Source organism: Herpailurus yagouaroundi, unplaced genomic scaffold, assembly GCF_014898765.1.
Source record: "Herpailurus yagouaroundi ecotype Mexico unplaced genomic scaffold, PumYag 77, whole genome shotgun sequence".
NCBI classification, from domain to species: Eukaryota; Metazoa; Chordata; class Mammalia; order Carnivora; family Felidae; genus Herpailurus; species Herpailurus yagouaroundi.
Genome location: NW_024412388.1, coordinates 31,744,445 through 31,760,573, shown reverse-complemented (window position 1 = coordinate 31,760,573; position 16,129 = coordinate 31,744,445). Strand labels below are relative to the sequence as shown.

Here is a 16,129-nt window from a genome sequence, read left to right as displayed (position 1 = left end):
GAGTCGGTGCCGGGACCCGACCGCGTGGCGGCGGCCCCCGGGGGGCTGTGGCCGCGTGCAAGTGGCGTGCACCGCCTCGAGGGGCTGCCGGGCCCCGAAGGCCGGGCTGGGGTGGGACGCCCGGTGTGTGGCTGCGGAAAGTGGGGCGTGGAGTGTGGAGTTGCGGCCGCGGCCGTGGACGGGGCTCGGCGTCCCGTGGAGTTCGGGTGCGAGTGGATGCAGAAGTGCGTGCTCCGTGTGTGCAGAGCGGGCGGCTGCGGGTGCGCGCGGTGATGGGATGGAGTGCGTGCAGGTGTGGGGCGTGGGCACGATGGGGAGGGGTGTGAAGAGGAGTGTGCACGGTCCAGGCCCCGCTGGGTGGTGGCGGTGGAAGCGATGAGGTGTGCCCCGTCGGGTCGTGCCCTTAGTCCGCTGGGCGGCGTGTGTAGAATGTGCCGGTGCCGCGTGTGGCTCGGCGAGCAGCTCCTACCTGAAAGGCCTGCTGTCCCAGCGCTGCCGAGCTGGGTCACAGTGTGTTGCACAGTGGACCCCGGGTGTGTCCGTTCTTCCTCCCACCCCCAGCCCCACCCCCACGTCTGCGCTTCCCTTCTTCGTGTGGGGGAAAGAGCCTCCTGGCTGGCCACCCTGCCCTACGAAGAGTCTCCTCTGATGGAGGGGCCGGCTCCCAGCCAACCCAGCCTGAACCGCTACCTGGCCTCCCTCCCAGGTCAAGGCACGTGGGTGATGGGAGGTGAGCTCTGAACTAGCGCTGCGGGCCGGACAACTTTCTCCCCAGAGGCCCACAGAATCCCACCCCCAAACGGGAGACTCTTTTCCCACGAACTCCCTCTCCAGCTGGAAAGTTCTTAGTGCCTGACCTCCTCTAGCAGTAGGGGGCAGCCCTTTCGTTCCCTTTAGCCCTCTGGGCCCTGCGCGGAGTGGTAATTTGGGTTTCCCGATCCTCCTTCCCTCTTCCCCTGACGGAAGCCTGGGCCCCACCAGCCGCTCCCTCCTCCGGCCCTGCCCCAGGGTGAAGGCTTCCGCAGCAAACTCTTCTGGTTCCTCCGGGAGGATCTCGGGGGACCCAGCGGAGCGGGAGGGGCGGGGCAGGGGGCGGGAAGGCGAGCTCGATTCTCAGCTGTCAGCAAAGGCAGCATTGATCTGCTGAGCGCCTGTGGGGGAGGGAGAGAGGCAGATCTGCAGGCGGCGGGGAGGGGGCTGCCGGGACCTGGGGGGTCCCCGAGCCCAGCTTGGCAGCTGGCCTACACCCGTGCCCGGCTAGTGACCCTTTTCCCTCTGCATAACACGGGATGCCTTCTGGGGTCTGACCTGAATCTTTTCTGCTGCTCCTTGAAGCTGCAGGTGTGCCCAGGGCCAGAGCCTGGTGCCTCTGGGCAGGTTATGCCCCGACCTCGCTGGTAGCTGGTGGAGGTTTCTGCACCCCAGGGCCCAGCTACAGATGCACCGCATCCTTCCTGTCTCCCTGTGGGATGAAGCTAGCACCCCCTAGAGATGCGGCACCGCTCTCCGGTACTCTATGGGACTGTCTGGGCTTCCACAATCAGGGAGGGGTCCTGTAGGGTAGGACTAAGAAGATCTGAGGACTTGAATGGTAGGTGGAAAGAAAAGCGGTTGTTAAAGGATCTGGGTTGTTCCGGAGATCTTTTAGAGGCCGTTCTGTGGCAGAAACGCCACTTGAACCCAGGTTGCCCTTACCAATACCCAGAATATCTGAACCTGGGTCTGTTCTTGGAAATCTGATCTTTAAGCTTAGCGTCACCTCTGGACCCCACGGTTCTCTTCCCATCTGAGATGCTAAACAAGTCTCTTCCTCTCTTTGTGAGGAGCCCTCACTGCCAGGAGAGGGCCCCTCATCACCTTCGCCAACTCCAGCTCCAGACAACCTCCTCACTGGCAGCAGGAAAAGGAAAGAGACCATGGCTGCCAGAGGGATGGAAGTTAGATCTCAGGAAGGACTTTCATAGGACACAGACTTTGCCTGTTTCTCCTGCAGGGGTGTGTGTAACGAACGGAGGGACGGGCCCACTCCTTTTTAAAGTGGAAAGACGTGGACTCTTCTTAAGGGGTGAGGGGAATGGAGAAGATGGTCCTAGGAGGCCATAAGCGGTTTATTTGGTGTGTGTGTGTGTGTGTGTGTGTGTGTGTGTGTGTGTGCGCGCGCGCACGCGCGTGCGTGCGCATACGGACTGGAAGAGGCAGAGGAGAAAGTCTGGTTCCGAGAGGACAGGTGGCCACTTTGAGGGTCACCCGGTGGCCTTCCTGCCCCCATCCGGATTCCCAGGACATGACTGGGAGGATGGACTTTCCTCACCACAGCCTTTAGTGACTAAGACACTTTTCTGAGCAAACAGCTGTCTCAAGCTCTCTCAGTCCGCCTCCCTGCTGCAGGGGTGGGGGTGGGGGGGGCGCTGTGGCTTCCCACCCTCCTCCTTCTCTTCCTCTCTCCCACCTGTTCCCTGCACCCCACCCTCAGCAGCTTCTTTCCCACCCCCCCAGCCCCTGCACCTCTCCCTGGTAACACTGCCTAACACTACCGGAATGTCTCCACTCTGCCCAGACCCACCTGGGCGGGTCCCTTCCCCACTATGGGCCTCAGTTTTTCCATCTGTACCAGAAGAAGGGGGCAGGACTCCAGGATCTCCTGTAGTTCATCACTGTCACCATCATCCATCAATGGAGCAAGTATTGATTGAGAGGAAGGGTGGGGAGGGAGAGCTCCCATTTGCAGGGCACCAGCTGTGTGCCAGGTCCTGCCCCATCTGAGACAGAGAGCAGCCATTTGCATGTGTGGAAGCTGAGGCTCAGAGAGATACAGGAACGCACTGAAGGATACACAGCCCGTGGGTGACTCCAGAACTGTCTGTGACCTGTCCTCCCTGCTGGCTGGCACCTGCCTACTGTGCACTGGGATCCTGGGACCAGTGCTGTAGGCTGAGGGGAACTGTAGATGGCCTGATCCTTGTTCTCCGTGGCTCACCCCTGCCAGGGGTGGAGGCTCCCGGGTCTGTGAGGGTTCGGGCCTAAAAGTGTCTGGGACCTCTGTCCCGGGGCCAGGCTCAAGCCTGTCATTGACTATAACAGCCCACCGGTGTGATCTCAGGTCAACCAAAGGTGCAGATTCTTTTCTTGGAGTGGGAAGCGGGGTTTTAAGTCTGTGGTTTTCGGATTTTACTAACAGTGGAATCCTCCTTATAGACAGAATCGTAAGGTAGCACCCCAACATGTAAGAAGTATTCAAGCACAGGTGTTCTGCTTGGGTTGGGGTGAGGGGGGGGGTCGAGGTTCCACCCACCCGACTTCCTCCTCTTCCCTCTCCCCCCGGGTTTTCTTACAGCTCTTGGGGCTGCTAGAGGTTAGACAAGGGAAAAGTCTCCACTGGCAATGTCTCCACAAGGGGACAGGGGCTTGGGGGGACTCGGAGAGGTGCGGGGAAGTGCAGCTAATGACGCCTGCAGACCCCGCTAATGAGGTCCGGGCTAAATGCTAGGCCTTATCCAGGGTGATCCGCCTGCATTGTTTTATTTCGGCACCCCAACCCAAAACCCTGTGATGCAATGCTGCTTACACCCCCATTTTACAGACAAGAAGACCGAGGGTCAGTGAAGAGACTCACCTAATCTTGCTCTCTACCCCTGTGTTGTAGGGTGTGTGTGTATGTGTAGGTGGGGGGTAGGGATGGAGAAGTTACAGAGCAGAGGGGAGGAAGGGCAAGCTTGGCAAGGGGGACACCAGGGGCCTTGAATGCTAAGCTGGAGGGTCCAGTTTGGCCTGATAGGAAAGAGTCTGGCCACAGCCTTAGCCTGGCCATGCTGCAGAGGCTGGGGCTCCATAGGAGAGGGCTCAGGAGGGGTGGAGTTGGAGGGATCGGCACCCGAGGAGGCCGGCAGTGCCAGGGGCAGAAAGAGCACTGAACTACAGGTCATGGCGGGGCTTCCTGCCTCTACCTCTGGATTAGCTGGTAACCTTGGGCAAGCCACTCCACCTCTACCCCACCTTGCCCAGCTATCAGGAAGACTGAATGCATGGGAGAGGGGACATGCTGTGAGAAGCTCCTAGTCTTAGCAGCTCTTCTCGATCTGGGAAGGCTTCCTAGGAGCAGGGGCTTGGCGTGCAGGGTGGGGTGCACACGGGGTAATGGCACCACTTGCATCATTCACTCCCAGGGCTCCACTCCACTGTGAGCAGGAGGAAGAAGTATAAAGATCAGGCCTGCTTCTGTTTTGCAGTGAGGCCAGAGAGAACAAGAGACTTAGGCCCCTTGGCAGGTGGGAGGTACCGGAGGGAACAGAGGAGTTTCTATCCCCCCAGATCTCCGTGTGCCCCTGAGCTTTCCCCAGCCCAGCCCACGCAGGCCTTCAGGGCCAGTCAGTTCAGAGACACAGGAAGTAGGGAGGGAACGGTGTTGCTGAGCTCAGCGAAAGTGAACCCCCATTGATCCTCAGGGCTGGAGGGGGGCCCACAGAGAGGAGACACTGAAGGAGAGGGGGTGTGGAGTTGAAAGTCAAAACCATCCCTTCTTTTGTGGCTCCTCCTCTGGCTTCGAGATTCTTCCTCCTTGACCCCCAACTCCTGGAAGACCATGCAGAAGGCTCCACTACTACTGCAGGTGTGCTGGTAGGCTCCGTGTTCTCAGTGAGATCCGCTGGGACTTGTGGACTCGGTTGCAAAACGAAGAGGAAGGACGTTTCTGAGTTGCTGAGGGTGCATTGGAAGAAAGCTTCCCTGCTCCCCTGGTGGGAGAAGCTTCGATGCAGGCTCAGGGAAGGAGATGATGTTAGCAGAAGGGACTGCAGACTGAGTAGCAGAGAAGGGGGTCCAGAAAAGGGATAAGACTTGGTGAAGGAGATAGGGATCCAAGGAGGATAATGGGGGCTCAGAAGGGAGGCTGGGGGCTCAGTGACAGGGGTCGAGGCCCAGAGAGTGGGACTTCCAGGTCGAACTTGATTGAACATGTATTAAAGTCCCTCTTCCTTAAAAGATATATACAAGATAAATTCTGGGCGACTTATAAAAACATATCCAAACTCAAAAGCAAGAATGAGAAGTCTCTAAGGGCCAGAAGTGAGAGGGCATTCTGGTGAATAGTAGAGGCTATACCTCTGAGGAGGCGTTCAGCAGGACAGAAGGTATAGTTGCAAACCCCACAAGTGGCAGGGGCTGCTGTAGGCTCCCTGCCTGATGCTGGGTCTGGGCAAGTGCTGCCTGCCATAAACAGGACTAATAGAACTCTGCCTGCTAGCCTCCTGGTCTTGGCTCTGGGCAGAAAAGTCCCAAGCCAAGACACTAATAGAAGAACTAGTTTGGGGCTGTGCACATCCACATGGTTTGGGCAAATACAGCTGAGAAATCAGCTCTTTGGGTGGCTTCTATATCTCCAGGTATGGTCAGGAAAATGTGCTGAAAAGAACTATCTCAAGGATAAACTTCACAACATGTAAGAAAAAGTACAGTATCTCGAGAGACATCTCTCTCATGGGAGGCTTCATACTGAAAGATCTAGAGATAACGGAGCAATCTGAAAGGAAGTGCAATATAGTTAAAATCCTCAAGAAGATAAAAGAAGGAATAGCATCTATGAAACAAGAACAGAAAGATGTCAAACCATGTAGCAGATATGAACAGAACTATCTAGAAATTTTAGAAATGAAAACTGAACTCACTGACATTAAAAAAAAAAAAGTCAATACGTGGGTTAGTAGAGTGAATGCAGCTGAAGAGAGAATTAGTGAATTAGAAACTAGAACCAAGGAAATCCTCCAGAACAAAGCACAGTACGATAAGGAGATTAAAAACATGAAAGAGGCATTGAAGATTGAAGAAGAAACCCCAGCATGTTTTATCTCCAGAAAAAGATACTGGAAAGAGTGACTAAGATCTTTCCAGAAATAAGACATGAGTTTCTAGATCGAAAAGACTCAGACTGCCTAGTAAGATATCTTTAAAAACAAAACAAAACGACATCTAGACACCTTTTAGCTAAAGTGTAGAATATCAAGAATAAAAAGGAAATTCTAAAAGCCACCAGAGAGAAAAGATAGCTTATCTACAAAGGTCCAATAATTGAACTGACAGTAAGCGTCTCATCAGCAACAACAGATGCCAAAAGACAATGGAATAGTATCTTCAGAGTGCTGAGCGCAAATAATTGTGAAGTTAGAGTGCCATCCGTCGCCAAACAAAGGGCAAAATAAAGACATTTGACACATGCGAGATCTTAGAAAGCTTCTGTCTCAGAATTTCACTTGAAAGAGAGAGGCACAGGGGCTTGGGGGAGAGTTTGGGAGCTGGAGAGGTGAGGGGGCTCCAGGCTGCCGAGGGGGGCTGGCTACTTTGGACTGCTCCTCAGCACCAGCCAGAGGAACCCAGCCCACCCTGTTCTCAACTGGGACCCATCTTATGTTCTCCCCTCCCGGGCACCAGGCTTGCTGCTTCTCCCATCCCCTCTTCCAAACCCAAGCTAGGGAGTAACACCACCGGCCCAGCTCAGGGAGCTTGGGGAGGCCACATCCAAGTTGCTCCTGTGACCAGGCACTTGACCTCCCCTCTAGGGTCCTCTCCTCCCGGGAGGTCAGATGCCCCGGTACAGAGGCCTTACAGACGCTGGAGTCGTGGGACAAAAGCTAGGTCCCTACCAGGGGAGGGGAGTGCAGGAGCTCTCATTCTCTAGCGGAGAAGAATCCTGAACAGAGGGGAGGAGACCAATGGGGCTGAGCCCGGCTGGGACAGGAGGCTTCTTGAAGCATCTGGCTCCACTCGACCAGCTGGTGACCTCAGGTAATTTCTCAACCTCTTTGAACCCCCACTTCTCACTTCTAAAACGAAAATACCTACCTTATGAGGATGTAAAGATGAAATGAGATCATCTATTAGGCATCAAGCTTAAAGATATTTTCCTACACAGAAATTTCTCTAAAGAATAATCTCTATCTACTATCCCTGCCTCGCACATTATCAGAGCTCAATAAAACAAACAAAAATTGTTAACAAGGGTAAAGCAATAGCAAGAGACGAGCGGAGGTGGGAATGAGCGCGGGTGTGGAGGCCCTGTTTTCAGGGAAGGGTTTATGTTCATTCACTCTTCATCAGTCACTCGTATCCTCTTGGTCCCAGGCCCTGTGCTGGGCTCTGGAGGTGCAGAGAGGACTCTGAACTGGAGGAGGACCATCTGTAAGGAAGACAGCCAAATCCAGAAAATTCTAAGAGTGATAGGGGATTTCTGCTACTGTCTCTCTCTCTCTCTCTCTCTCTCTCTCATTCCCATCCACCCTCTCCCCTTTCCCCCAACCCAATATAAGCTCCACGATAACACAATCTCATCTGGCTAATTTTCAGCTGTTTTTACAATGTCCAAAACAATTTCGGACACACAGCAAGTGCCAAGGAAATATTTGCTGAATGACTGTGAATACGAGCGCAAACAGGAGAGGCTGTAGACACTGCTGCGGGAGCATGGAAGAGGTCTTTGCAGACTCTGCCCCAGGAGTTAGAAGTTTCTCAGCAAGGGCCATTTAAATTGGGCCTTGATGGATGTCTAGGAGATCAGTAAGTGGAAGAGGAAGTAAAAAAAAACATTCCAGGCATTGGGGCCAGTACATTCTGAAAACATGGAGGTGAGGTCAGGGACCAGTGGGTAACTGAGTGCATAGAGTGGAGAGAGGACAGTGGAAAGACACAAAACTAGGGAGATAAGAAGGGCCTCGAATGAACTTGGGTTGCCAGAACGTCTTATTAAAATCTGAGAACTGGGGTAACTGGCTGGCTCGGTCAGTAGAGCATGTGACGCTTCATCTTGGGGTCATGAGTTCGAGCCCCAGGCTGGGTATAAAGATTACTTTAAAAAATAAATAAAACCTGAGAACCTACCCTGATGTAATGCTTGGGACAGTATTTGCGGCCCTCAGTTGCCCTAGAGATGCCCCTGCCTTCAAAAGTTAAGGGTCTTACCAGGGATGGGGTTAAGAACTTAGGACCCACTGAAAAAGGGGACAGTCCTACCCCCTTGTAGTTCCTAGAACAGCCTCAAGTCGGGATAAGGGTGGGTGAGACAGGGCACCGTCCTGAGGCTTGGGGAAGTGCTGCCTGCTGCCCCCTTGTGGCCTCAGCAGAACTGAACAGCAAGGAGGCTGGCCAGGTGGTCTTCAAAACCCCAGGGGCCTCCAGTCTCCAGCACCAGTCTGAGACAGCCATCCCAACCACCAGCTGTCCACACACCAGATCCGATTGCTTTATTTATTCCGCGTATACCCACGACTGGACCAATGGCTTGGGGAGGCAGAACAAAAGGAGACTGTTCACATTTGGTAAAGTCTTGTTCTTACGTGCACCCCACCACCTTTGGCCGGAAAGCCACTATGCACACACACGGGGTCAGGATACCACCGTTTTGGCTTCAGCTCCACCCCTATTCACGGAGTGACCTTGGGCAAGTCACTGCACCTTGCTAGGCCTCCCATGTCTCCATCTGTAACACAGGCATCATGATCCCTCCTCCTGTCTCCCCTGCAGGGTCACCGTGAAGATCATCGGATGCTGCAAGTGCTAGGAAAAATGTTGAAAGCGTGCTCCGGATGTAAGGGGATCGTGCTGGGGATTAGACAGGGGCTCTCTTGGGCTGCACTAAAGTGTTTGTTTACACCCAGATGGGCCCTGCTGGTGGGGAAATTTAAAGGGAACGTGCTCAGTAAGGAAGCTGCTTGCCAATCACAACTGATCCAAACATCTCCAGAATAAGAATGGAAGTCCATGGGAAACGGGGACCCTCCGGCTGGTGTGAAAATCCAACTACTTGGGTTTTCGAGAATGAGTTGAAGAGCAGCAAGGTGAGGCAGCGCTGTGGCCTCAACATGGGAGGTTGGTGAGGAAACGAAATCACTGGGCTGCTGCTGTTCCTCTGAGGCTGGCGTTCCTTGAGCCTGCATTTCTCCGCGTGGGGCTGGGTGAGACTGGGTACAGGGCAGTGGGAAAAGCCAGATGATCCCCTTCAGAGAAAAGTCCAGAACTAGAACGAAGATAACTGGACACGGGGGGCGGGAGGGGGGGGGGCGCTAAACTTGGGAGTCAGGAAGAAGCCTGGGGGGGCTGCCCCTGACTCATGGGGGCGGACCTACCGACTTCTTGTGATAGTTATCACCTGCTTCACCTACCAAGAGGTCACCGGAGGGGAACCATGTATCCAAAACCTTACAACTGAGAAAATCTTTGCTTTTGAAAGATGTTACTTTTCTTCCCTTTATAGTATGAATCTGTTACCTGGTCTCATCTTTTTGCCTCGGTGGCCAGGGAGCCCAGGGCCAAATGTGAAATTGAATTCAAACAGCTACGTAGGTCTTTCTGGCCAGAATGTTTGTGTTCACGTTTACAATCTGGATTTCCCACTCAATGATATTCTTCTTAATCCTAATTTGTCATATTTTATTATGTCTGTGTATGTTTTCTACACAAGCCATCTTAATTTTTCTTGTGGAATACCGTAAGGTACACTTAGGTAAATGATCGAAAATGAAATCGATGATAGATGCCCAAGTACTTACCATGGTTAACAGCGAGGGACATTTGGTGTGAGAGTTACCAGGGTATCAGGGTCAGACTTTCATCACCTCATATCAAAGCCCCTTCCCTGTCCCCATTTCACCCCTTAGGACAGTCCAAAGAGAAGGGAGTTGCCCATGGTTTTATGGCATATCACCATCAGAGAAGAAATTAATACCTCCTTCCTCCTCGTACTCCATTCCCTGTTCTCCCCACAACAGCAGGCCTCACTCAGGTTGTAAGGATGGTACGGTGAGGGTTAGGAAAAGAGGCTCACCACTGGCCTCTGTGGCCAACAAAAGCCAGTGAAGAAGTGGAATGCTCTATTCTTCCTGCTTCGACTATCAGGAAGCACACCCTGGCTGTAGAACCCTCTGATCTGCTGGCTAACAAGAGGCTTGGGCTGCCCTCCGTGGCAGATGCCATGCCTCTGGTAATGGGCACGGCTGTAACCGGCAGCTCAGAATGGCAGCCTGTGCCAAGGCAGAAGTGGAGGGACTGATCCGGGTCCTTGTTTGAAGGACAGAGACAGTTTCTTCCACGAGAGATGCTCTCTTGACGCTCAACCAGCAGGACACCGCTGCATCTGGCCCACATGTGGTAGTCTAGGAGGGAAGGCAGGCGGGCGTCTCCAAGCAGCAAACAGATTCTGATCTAGTTCATTTGCAAAATCAGCGGAAGACCTCCATTTGAATCAGATATGCAGCATTAGCTCCCTTAGCTTTGGACGCCCGCTCTTCACAAGGGTCCCGCTCCTTCACAGACACGCAACCTGAGGGCAAACAAACCTAATTTCCAAGCCTTCCCAAGAAAAGTGGCCCCATGAATGCCCCAGACACAGAAACCCAGACTCTAAATTATCTAAAATGAGATTTATTGCATTTCATGCAGTTTGAAGTCCATGCAGCAAAGGAGACTAGCACAATTTTTAATGCATTTTAAAGATAAAAAATGGGGGGTGGAGGTGGGCAAATGCACAAAGTTCTAGTCTCCTTGGGTCCCTGGGAGAGAAGGGATTGGAAATGAAACCATCCACTCTCCATGGCAAATGAGTTCACCTCTTAAACGCAAGGAATGTTTCCATGGCCTCTGGGTGCAAACACACAGAGCTCTGGGACGAGCACAGGGTCACGAGGAAGAGGACCACTAGTGAGAAAGAAGCTACGTGGTCACCTAATTCAATCTGCGGGCAGAACAAGGTGGCAAATCCTAGGGCCGCAGCTGCTCTGAGAGTCAGGAGATAACATACCCCCCTGAGGAGATGTGCTCCTGGAAAGAAGTGGCGGTAAGAATAAAAAAAAAAAAAGGAAAACAAAAGAAATATTTCTTCAACCACACTCTTCAAGAAAATGCCATAAATATGTTATTTAGTATTCATTTCATAGCATTGGACACACAGCTCAACATACTGAAATATTGATTCCTCGGAGAAAAAATGGAGAAAAAGGAAATAAAAAATATTGCATCTTTCTGTTGGAGAATCTCGGCCTCCAGCGTGGGGCGCAGTGCACCAGTGTCCTAGCCTGTAGGAGGCGCGGAGGTCGGCCGGGTCCTCTGGGGAGGGAGGCTGTACCCATCGCCCGGAGCTGTATGGCAAAAATTGTGTTGGGCATCCGTGGCCTTGCCAGCTCAGGCCCTCAGTCGCCGGTCACCTGGGGGGCCTGCCCGTCGGAGGGCTGGTTGGCTGACTGGATGAACATGGGCTGGGCGAGGTCCTGGCCGGCGGGCATGGTGACTTGCTGGATCTGGTAGAGCTGCTGCGAGGGGTGGAGAGGAGAGAGTGAGGTCACCCCCGGGAGAGGGGCATGCAGCTCCCTATGGGCCTCGAGTTGGCTGGGGGCCCCGGACACCTCGACCACCACCCACTGTAAGGCGTCGGAGGGAGGAGGGGGAGTGGGGCTCTGCGGGGGCTGGGCGCAGCAGACACAGGAGGCTCCAGCCCGGTGTGAGGGGGTGTGTGTGGTGGGCGGGGAAGAGGTGGAGGGAGTTGCATTTCCCGTGGCTTTCACTTCTCTGGGCTCTGCCTCTCCCGTTAGCTCAGAGCCTCGGGCTGGCTGCACGCTGTTCCTCTGTGACAAACACAAGCAATTCGATCCACTGTACCAGCAGCTTGGAAGTCAGCATTTCCCCAACTCTTGGTAATCCTCACTAGCAGGGGCAGTAGGATTACCCCCTCTCCTCCTCCTCCTTTCCTCCGAGTACCTGGCTCAGGCCGAGGCTACAGTGAACCTGCGTCTCCTACATGGGCCCTGCTGAGGAGGTGGCCTGGGTTTAAACGCTTACTAAGCCAAGACCCGTGAGGCGTGGAGAAGCAGCTCAGGTAGCCACTGTGGAAAGACACGGCCAACTGGACACTTGACTTCTCAAGCATTCCCCCCTCAAAAAGCCCACGGGCGAAGACCCCCCCGCCCCCCACCCCGTGCCACAAGAGCCCTGGCACGTGAGCCTAGTGTGTGGTGCAGGCAGGGGCCAGACGTGGGTCCTGATGCCGGCTCCTCTCCCTTCTGGGCAGCAGAGAACACAGGCGTGGGGGGGGGGGGGGTGGTCATCCTACCATGTATGTACTCGGGGGTCTCTGGAACTGTTAGTGTGAGGGAAAAGACAGAGGGAAAGGGTGACTCCTTCCTCACATGAGTTCAGAATTACTGAATTCCAGACACCAAGAGAGCTTGAGAAGTCACATGTTCGCTGCATTTCAACTAACCCATGCTATTAAAAAGCGGCATAGCTTAGAAAAAACTAGTCCTAAAGAAGGAAACAGGAGACCCGCATTCTAGTCCTGGTTCTGCAATCAAGAGCTGCGTGAGCACAGACAAGACACTTCTCGTCTCTAGGACTCGGTTGACTCATCTGTAAAATGGGGATTGGGACTATATAAGGTCTGAGATTATTTTCAGCTCCCACAAATCTAAATTTAAAGGATTTGTACTCCAAATTCAAGACCGAACCCACTTTAACAATTTCTGTCCACTCATTAACGGAAAATAGGACAGCTGCTGTAACCGTCCAAACCCGCAGATCTCACACCCGCTACCCCCCCACAGCCTCTCCCCACGGCCCCTGCCCCAGCTGGGTGTCCTACCTGTCCGTCCGTGAACTGGCTGAACTGCTGCTGCCCTTGCTGCACCTCTGTCTGTGTGATCTGCAGGAATCAAGATGGCAGAGGAAGGTCAGCTGCAGGGTCCGGCCCACTCCTGCGGCAGCCCACAACCAGGAGAGGGCTGTGAAGACTGGGTGAGACAATGCACATCAAGTGCCCGGAATGAGGCCTGGCACAGAGCAGGTGCTTAATGAGTAGCAGGAGAGCAAGGGTCCTTCCCCATCCCAACTACCGATGGCTACTCCGAGCCGAGGGCCGCAGACGGGACCACAGAGGACCCCGGAACGCGTAACATACACAACTTCCATAACCCTCTCTCTTAATGCCCACCTGCTTCCCACCTGCTTCTCACTGCAAGCTCCTAGGTGCTAACATGACAAGGCCTAACATTTACGGCTTAGGCAGAAACCCCAGGAGACCTTTAGCCAGTGAATGCAGACTGCAAAACGCAGGGCAAAGGGGTGAGTGGTCTGTTTCATTCTTGGAAGGTGGGCTCCAAACCAAACCCGTATCACCTAGATTATCTGCCTGGAATATGAAACACCCTGGCGGGGAGGTGGCCTTGGCCCTGGAAGCCCTTGTGGCACACCTACGAAGTACTTTTTCCGAGACAGGCCACGTGAAGTCGTCTGGGCCAAGCAGGGGGTGGGGGGGGGGGGGGGGGGGAGGCAGGTGGAGCAAGGAAAACATGTATCACGTGTACTTACAATCTTACGTGGGGATTTTGAGTACATTTGAAAAGAAACGTACTGGCTGACGTGCAGAACCGCATCATATAGTGCGAGCTGCGGACGCAGCCTGGTAGACTAGTAAGAAGACGAAAGCAGGCTTACATCTGACTAGGAACGTCCTCTGTGTACCATCTCCTGGAACCCTCACAGCCAACCTGCAAGGTACAGACTATCCTCTCGAGGGTCCTCACAACAGCCAAAAACACCCTGTCAGGCCTACCCGTAAGGCCGTCAGGAGTAAGGAGGGGACAGGTGTGATAGGGCTTCATGACGGTTTCCTACTGTTGTCCCTTACTAGGGGTCCTTCCCCTCCCACCAGTCTACCAGTCTCTAAGTGGCTATCTTTACAGCCTCCAGTGCAAAGTTAAGTATTCAAGAAATGTCTACAGAATAAATGAATGACCCTGAGACAAATGGCAAATATTCTTCATAGATGAGAAGGTCAACTGTGCCCTGTGGCCAGCAGGACTGCTCTTCACACGAGCTGAGAAAATTTCATTTACCTTTAAATGCCATTTACACGTTATTCACTCAGCAGTCATTCAACAAACACGTGCTACTACATGCCGGGCCGTCACAGTCACAACCTGTTGTAATGTAGTTGTTGTAATGGTGCCCTCTTCTTGCTTCTTCCCCCTCCTGTCTGACAACCCGACTCTTCCCACTCACTGGCTTTGGTTTCTGGTCCCCAAACTGGCCTCTGAGGAACTAAAACCTCTTCTTTCTCATTTCCTCCCACCCCCTCGCCATGAAAAGTTTTTGGACCCCAGGTTAAAATCTTACAAGACTTTTTGTTTTTTGTGTTTTAAAAAGAGGGGTACCTAAGGGTGTGACCTGACTGGTTTGGAGATGTGACTCCATGCCAGTCAGCCCCAAAGGAATTAGGGAAAAGGCCAAGCCCTTATGTGAGCCAAGGCATGGGTTTAGAACAGGCCCTTTAATGATCCCAGAGACTATATGGAACTCAGAAGCCTGGCTTTTGGCTCATTCCTTATATTTTCCCAAATGAGATCTTTGGAGACCTGCTCTACAAACTCAGCTCTGTCACCACTGTCAATAGATACATCACCAGAAATGCAACTGGGCCAGACGGGTCCAGCTCTTAAACGATCGCTGCTTTTTTTGGGTCTGAGGCAAAAGAATCCATTAACAATGCCTCCCCCTGACCAGCATCCCCCATCCAGTGCAAATGATGCCCATACTCCCCAACCCCTAATCCTCAAGCCCAGGGAGGCTGTCCCCTCAGCACCTGTGGCTCACAGTCCTCCGTCTCTTAGGGCACGAGAGGAGACGAAGCAGACAGTCTCTGGCTGGGCGTGCATGGGGAAGTAAAATCCAGGCTAACTTTCCAAAGGGCACAGCGGCTGCCAGAACACAACAGCTATTTAGGTTCAAAGATGGAAACTCAGGCTGACGATGAGGCAGTCCGTCAAAGTGCTTCCTCTGGTCAGACATGTACACACATACATCAGGCTTTCTTCACAAGCGTCCTTGAGATTTCCCCTCCTTTGCCTTTCTTTGTCCCTCGAGAACAAGATGGTAAGAGACACGCTTTGAATCCAGTCCTCCACTAAACCCCGTCTGTCCTTTGGGGTGAAGAGATGTGAAGGGTGTGGAGGTGTCTCTTGCTGAAGGGTGAGGTGGCAAGAGAGCGATTGCTGAGCCCTCCTTTCCAGCCAGAAGCCAGCTCGGGCCGGTCCCCTACCCAAGCCCTGCACCTTTGGGGCACATACCTGTGGAGCGCTGGTGGCAAGTGTCTGGATCTGTCCCTGCACGACTTGGGTGCCTGATACAGGCTGGGCTAAGCGAATGTACTGCAGCTGGCCGGCATTCAGCTGCACCTAGGGTGGGGCAGACAGACAGACGCAGGGGACTGAGTGTGGCCTCCCCAGGCAAGCTTCCCCTGCAGTGACCGTCCCCTGCCCCCCAAGCTCTCCAAAGAAGCTGACTCTGAAAAGCTCCTCTTCAACAGAGGTCAATACAGGCAAAACCAGAACATCCCCACCCCACAAGTCACAAAACACAACAGAGGATATGTTCCCTGAATGGACCGTGGAGAAAACTCCCAGAGGATCTGGCCACATATGTGACGAACAGCATGGCTGCACCCTCAACATTCACGGACTCTTAGCCGTTTGCTTAGTTTATCTTAGGATTTTATCCCAAAGACTGTGAGACATGATCGGAATGCTCTGTCCCTAAAGTGTGGGCCTTTCCCCCCTCTACCTCCACACCCCGCCACCCTATTTCCCGGGATGGCTGATCCAATACTCACAAGAGCTCCAGCATCTGCTAGGAGCCCACGGCAGATGGCCGTCACTCCATGCCCTAGCCCCAGTCCTGCCCAACCCCATGCTGCACATCTCGGAAGAAAAAGCTGGCCTGCTTCACTATCTCTGTCCCCAAGAGCCAGGACCAATGGGGGTCTGTGGGACTTTTAGGATCTTTGGTGTTCAGCACTAGCTTCTAGCCAAACTCCTCCCAAGGGGAAATTGAATCAATAAACCTTTCAGAGAAAACCCCATCACGGGAAACCAAAGCTACAAAAAGGCCTTTAGAGTCCCTCATGCTTAAGATTAAGTCTCAGATAATACAATAATACCACATGCTGCATTTAATTGTGTGCTAAAAGCCTTAACTCAGGCTCTTAACGCTCCAGTGTACCATGGAAGTCTCTGTGCCTCGAGCGGGAATGGAGAGACCAAGGCGGCTGCACTGAGAGGAGCCATGGCTCAGCAGAAGAGAGTCAGCAGAGCACTGCAGACATCCA

General features: G+C 53.4%; 1 protein-coding gene across 3 annotated transcripts in view; it reads right to left on the bottom strand.

The window, feature by feature from the left end:
- Nucleotides 1-10,385: 10,385 nt before the first annotated feature.
- The window catches only part of NFYC (nuclear transcription factor Y subunit gamma), a 66,552-nt gene continuing 60,808 nt past the window's right edge, over nucleotides 10,386-16,129 (bottom strand). For 2 of the 3 annotated variants that reach the window (XM_040469807.1, XM_040469808.1), the window contains exons 8-10: nucleotides 15,093-15,200; nucleotides 12,611-12,670; nucleotides 10,386-11,597 (exon numbers count right to left, since the gene is read on the bottom strand). In XM_040469807.1, coding sequence (XP_040325741.1) covers nucleotides 11,166-11,597; nucleotides 12,611-12,670; nucleotides 15,093-15,200 — 600 coding nt within the window. In that variant the 3' untranslated portion in view covers nucleotides 10,386-11,165. The remainder of the gene's footprint in view (nucleotides 11,598-12,610; nucleotides 12,671-15,092; nucleotides 15,201-16,129) is intronic. The other variant, XM_040469806.1, reaches the window with a different exon arrangement.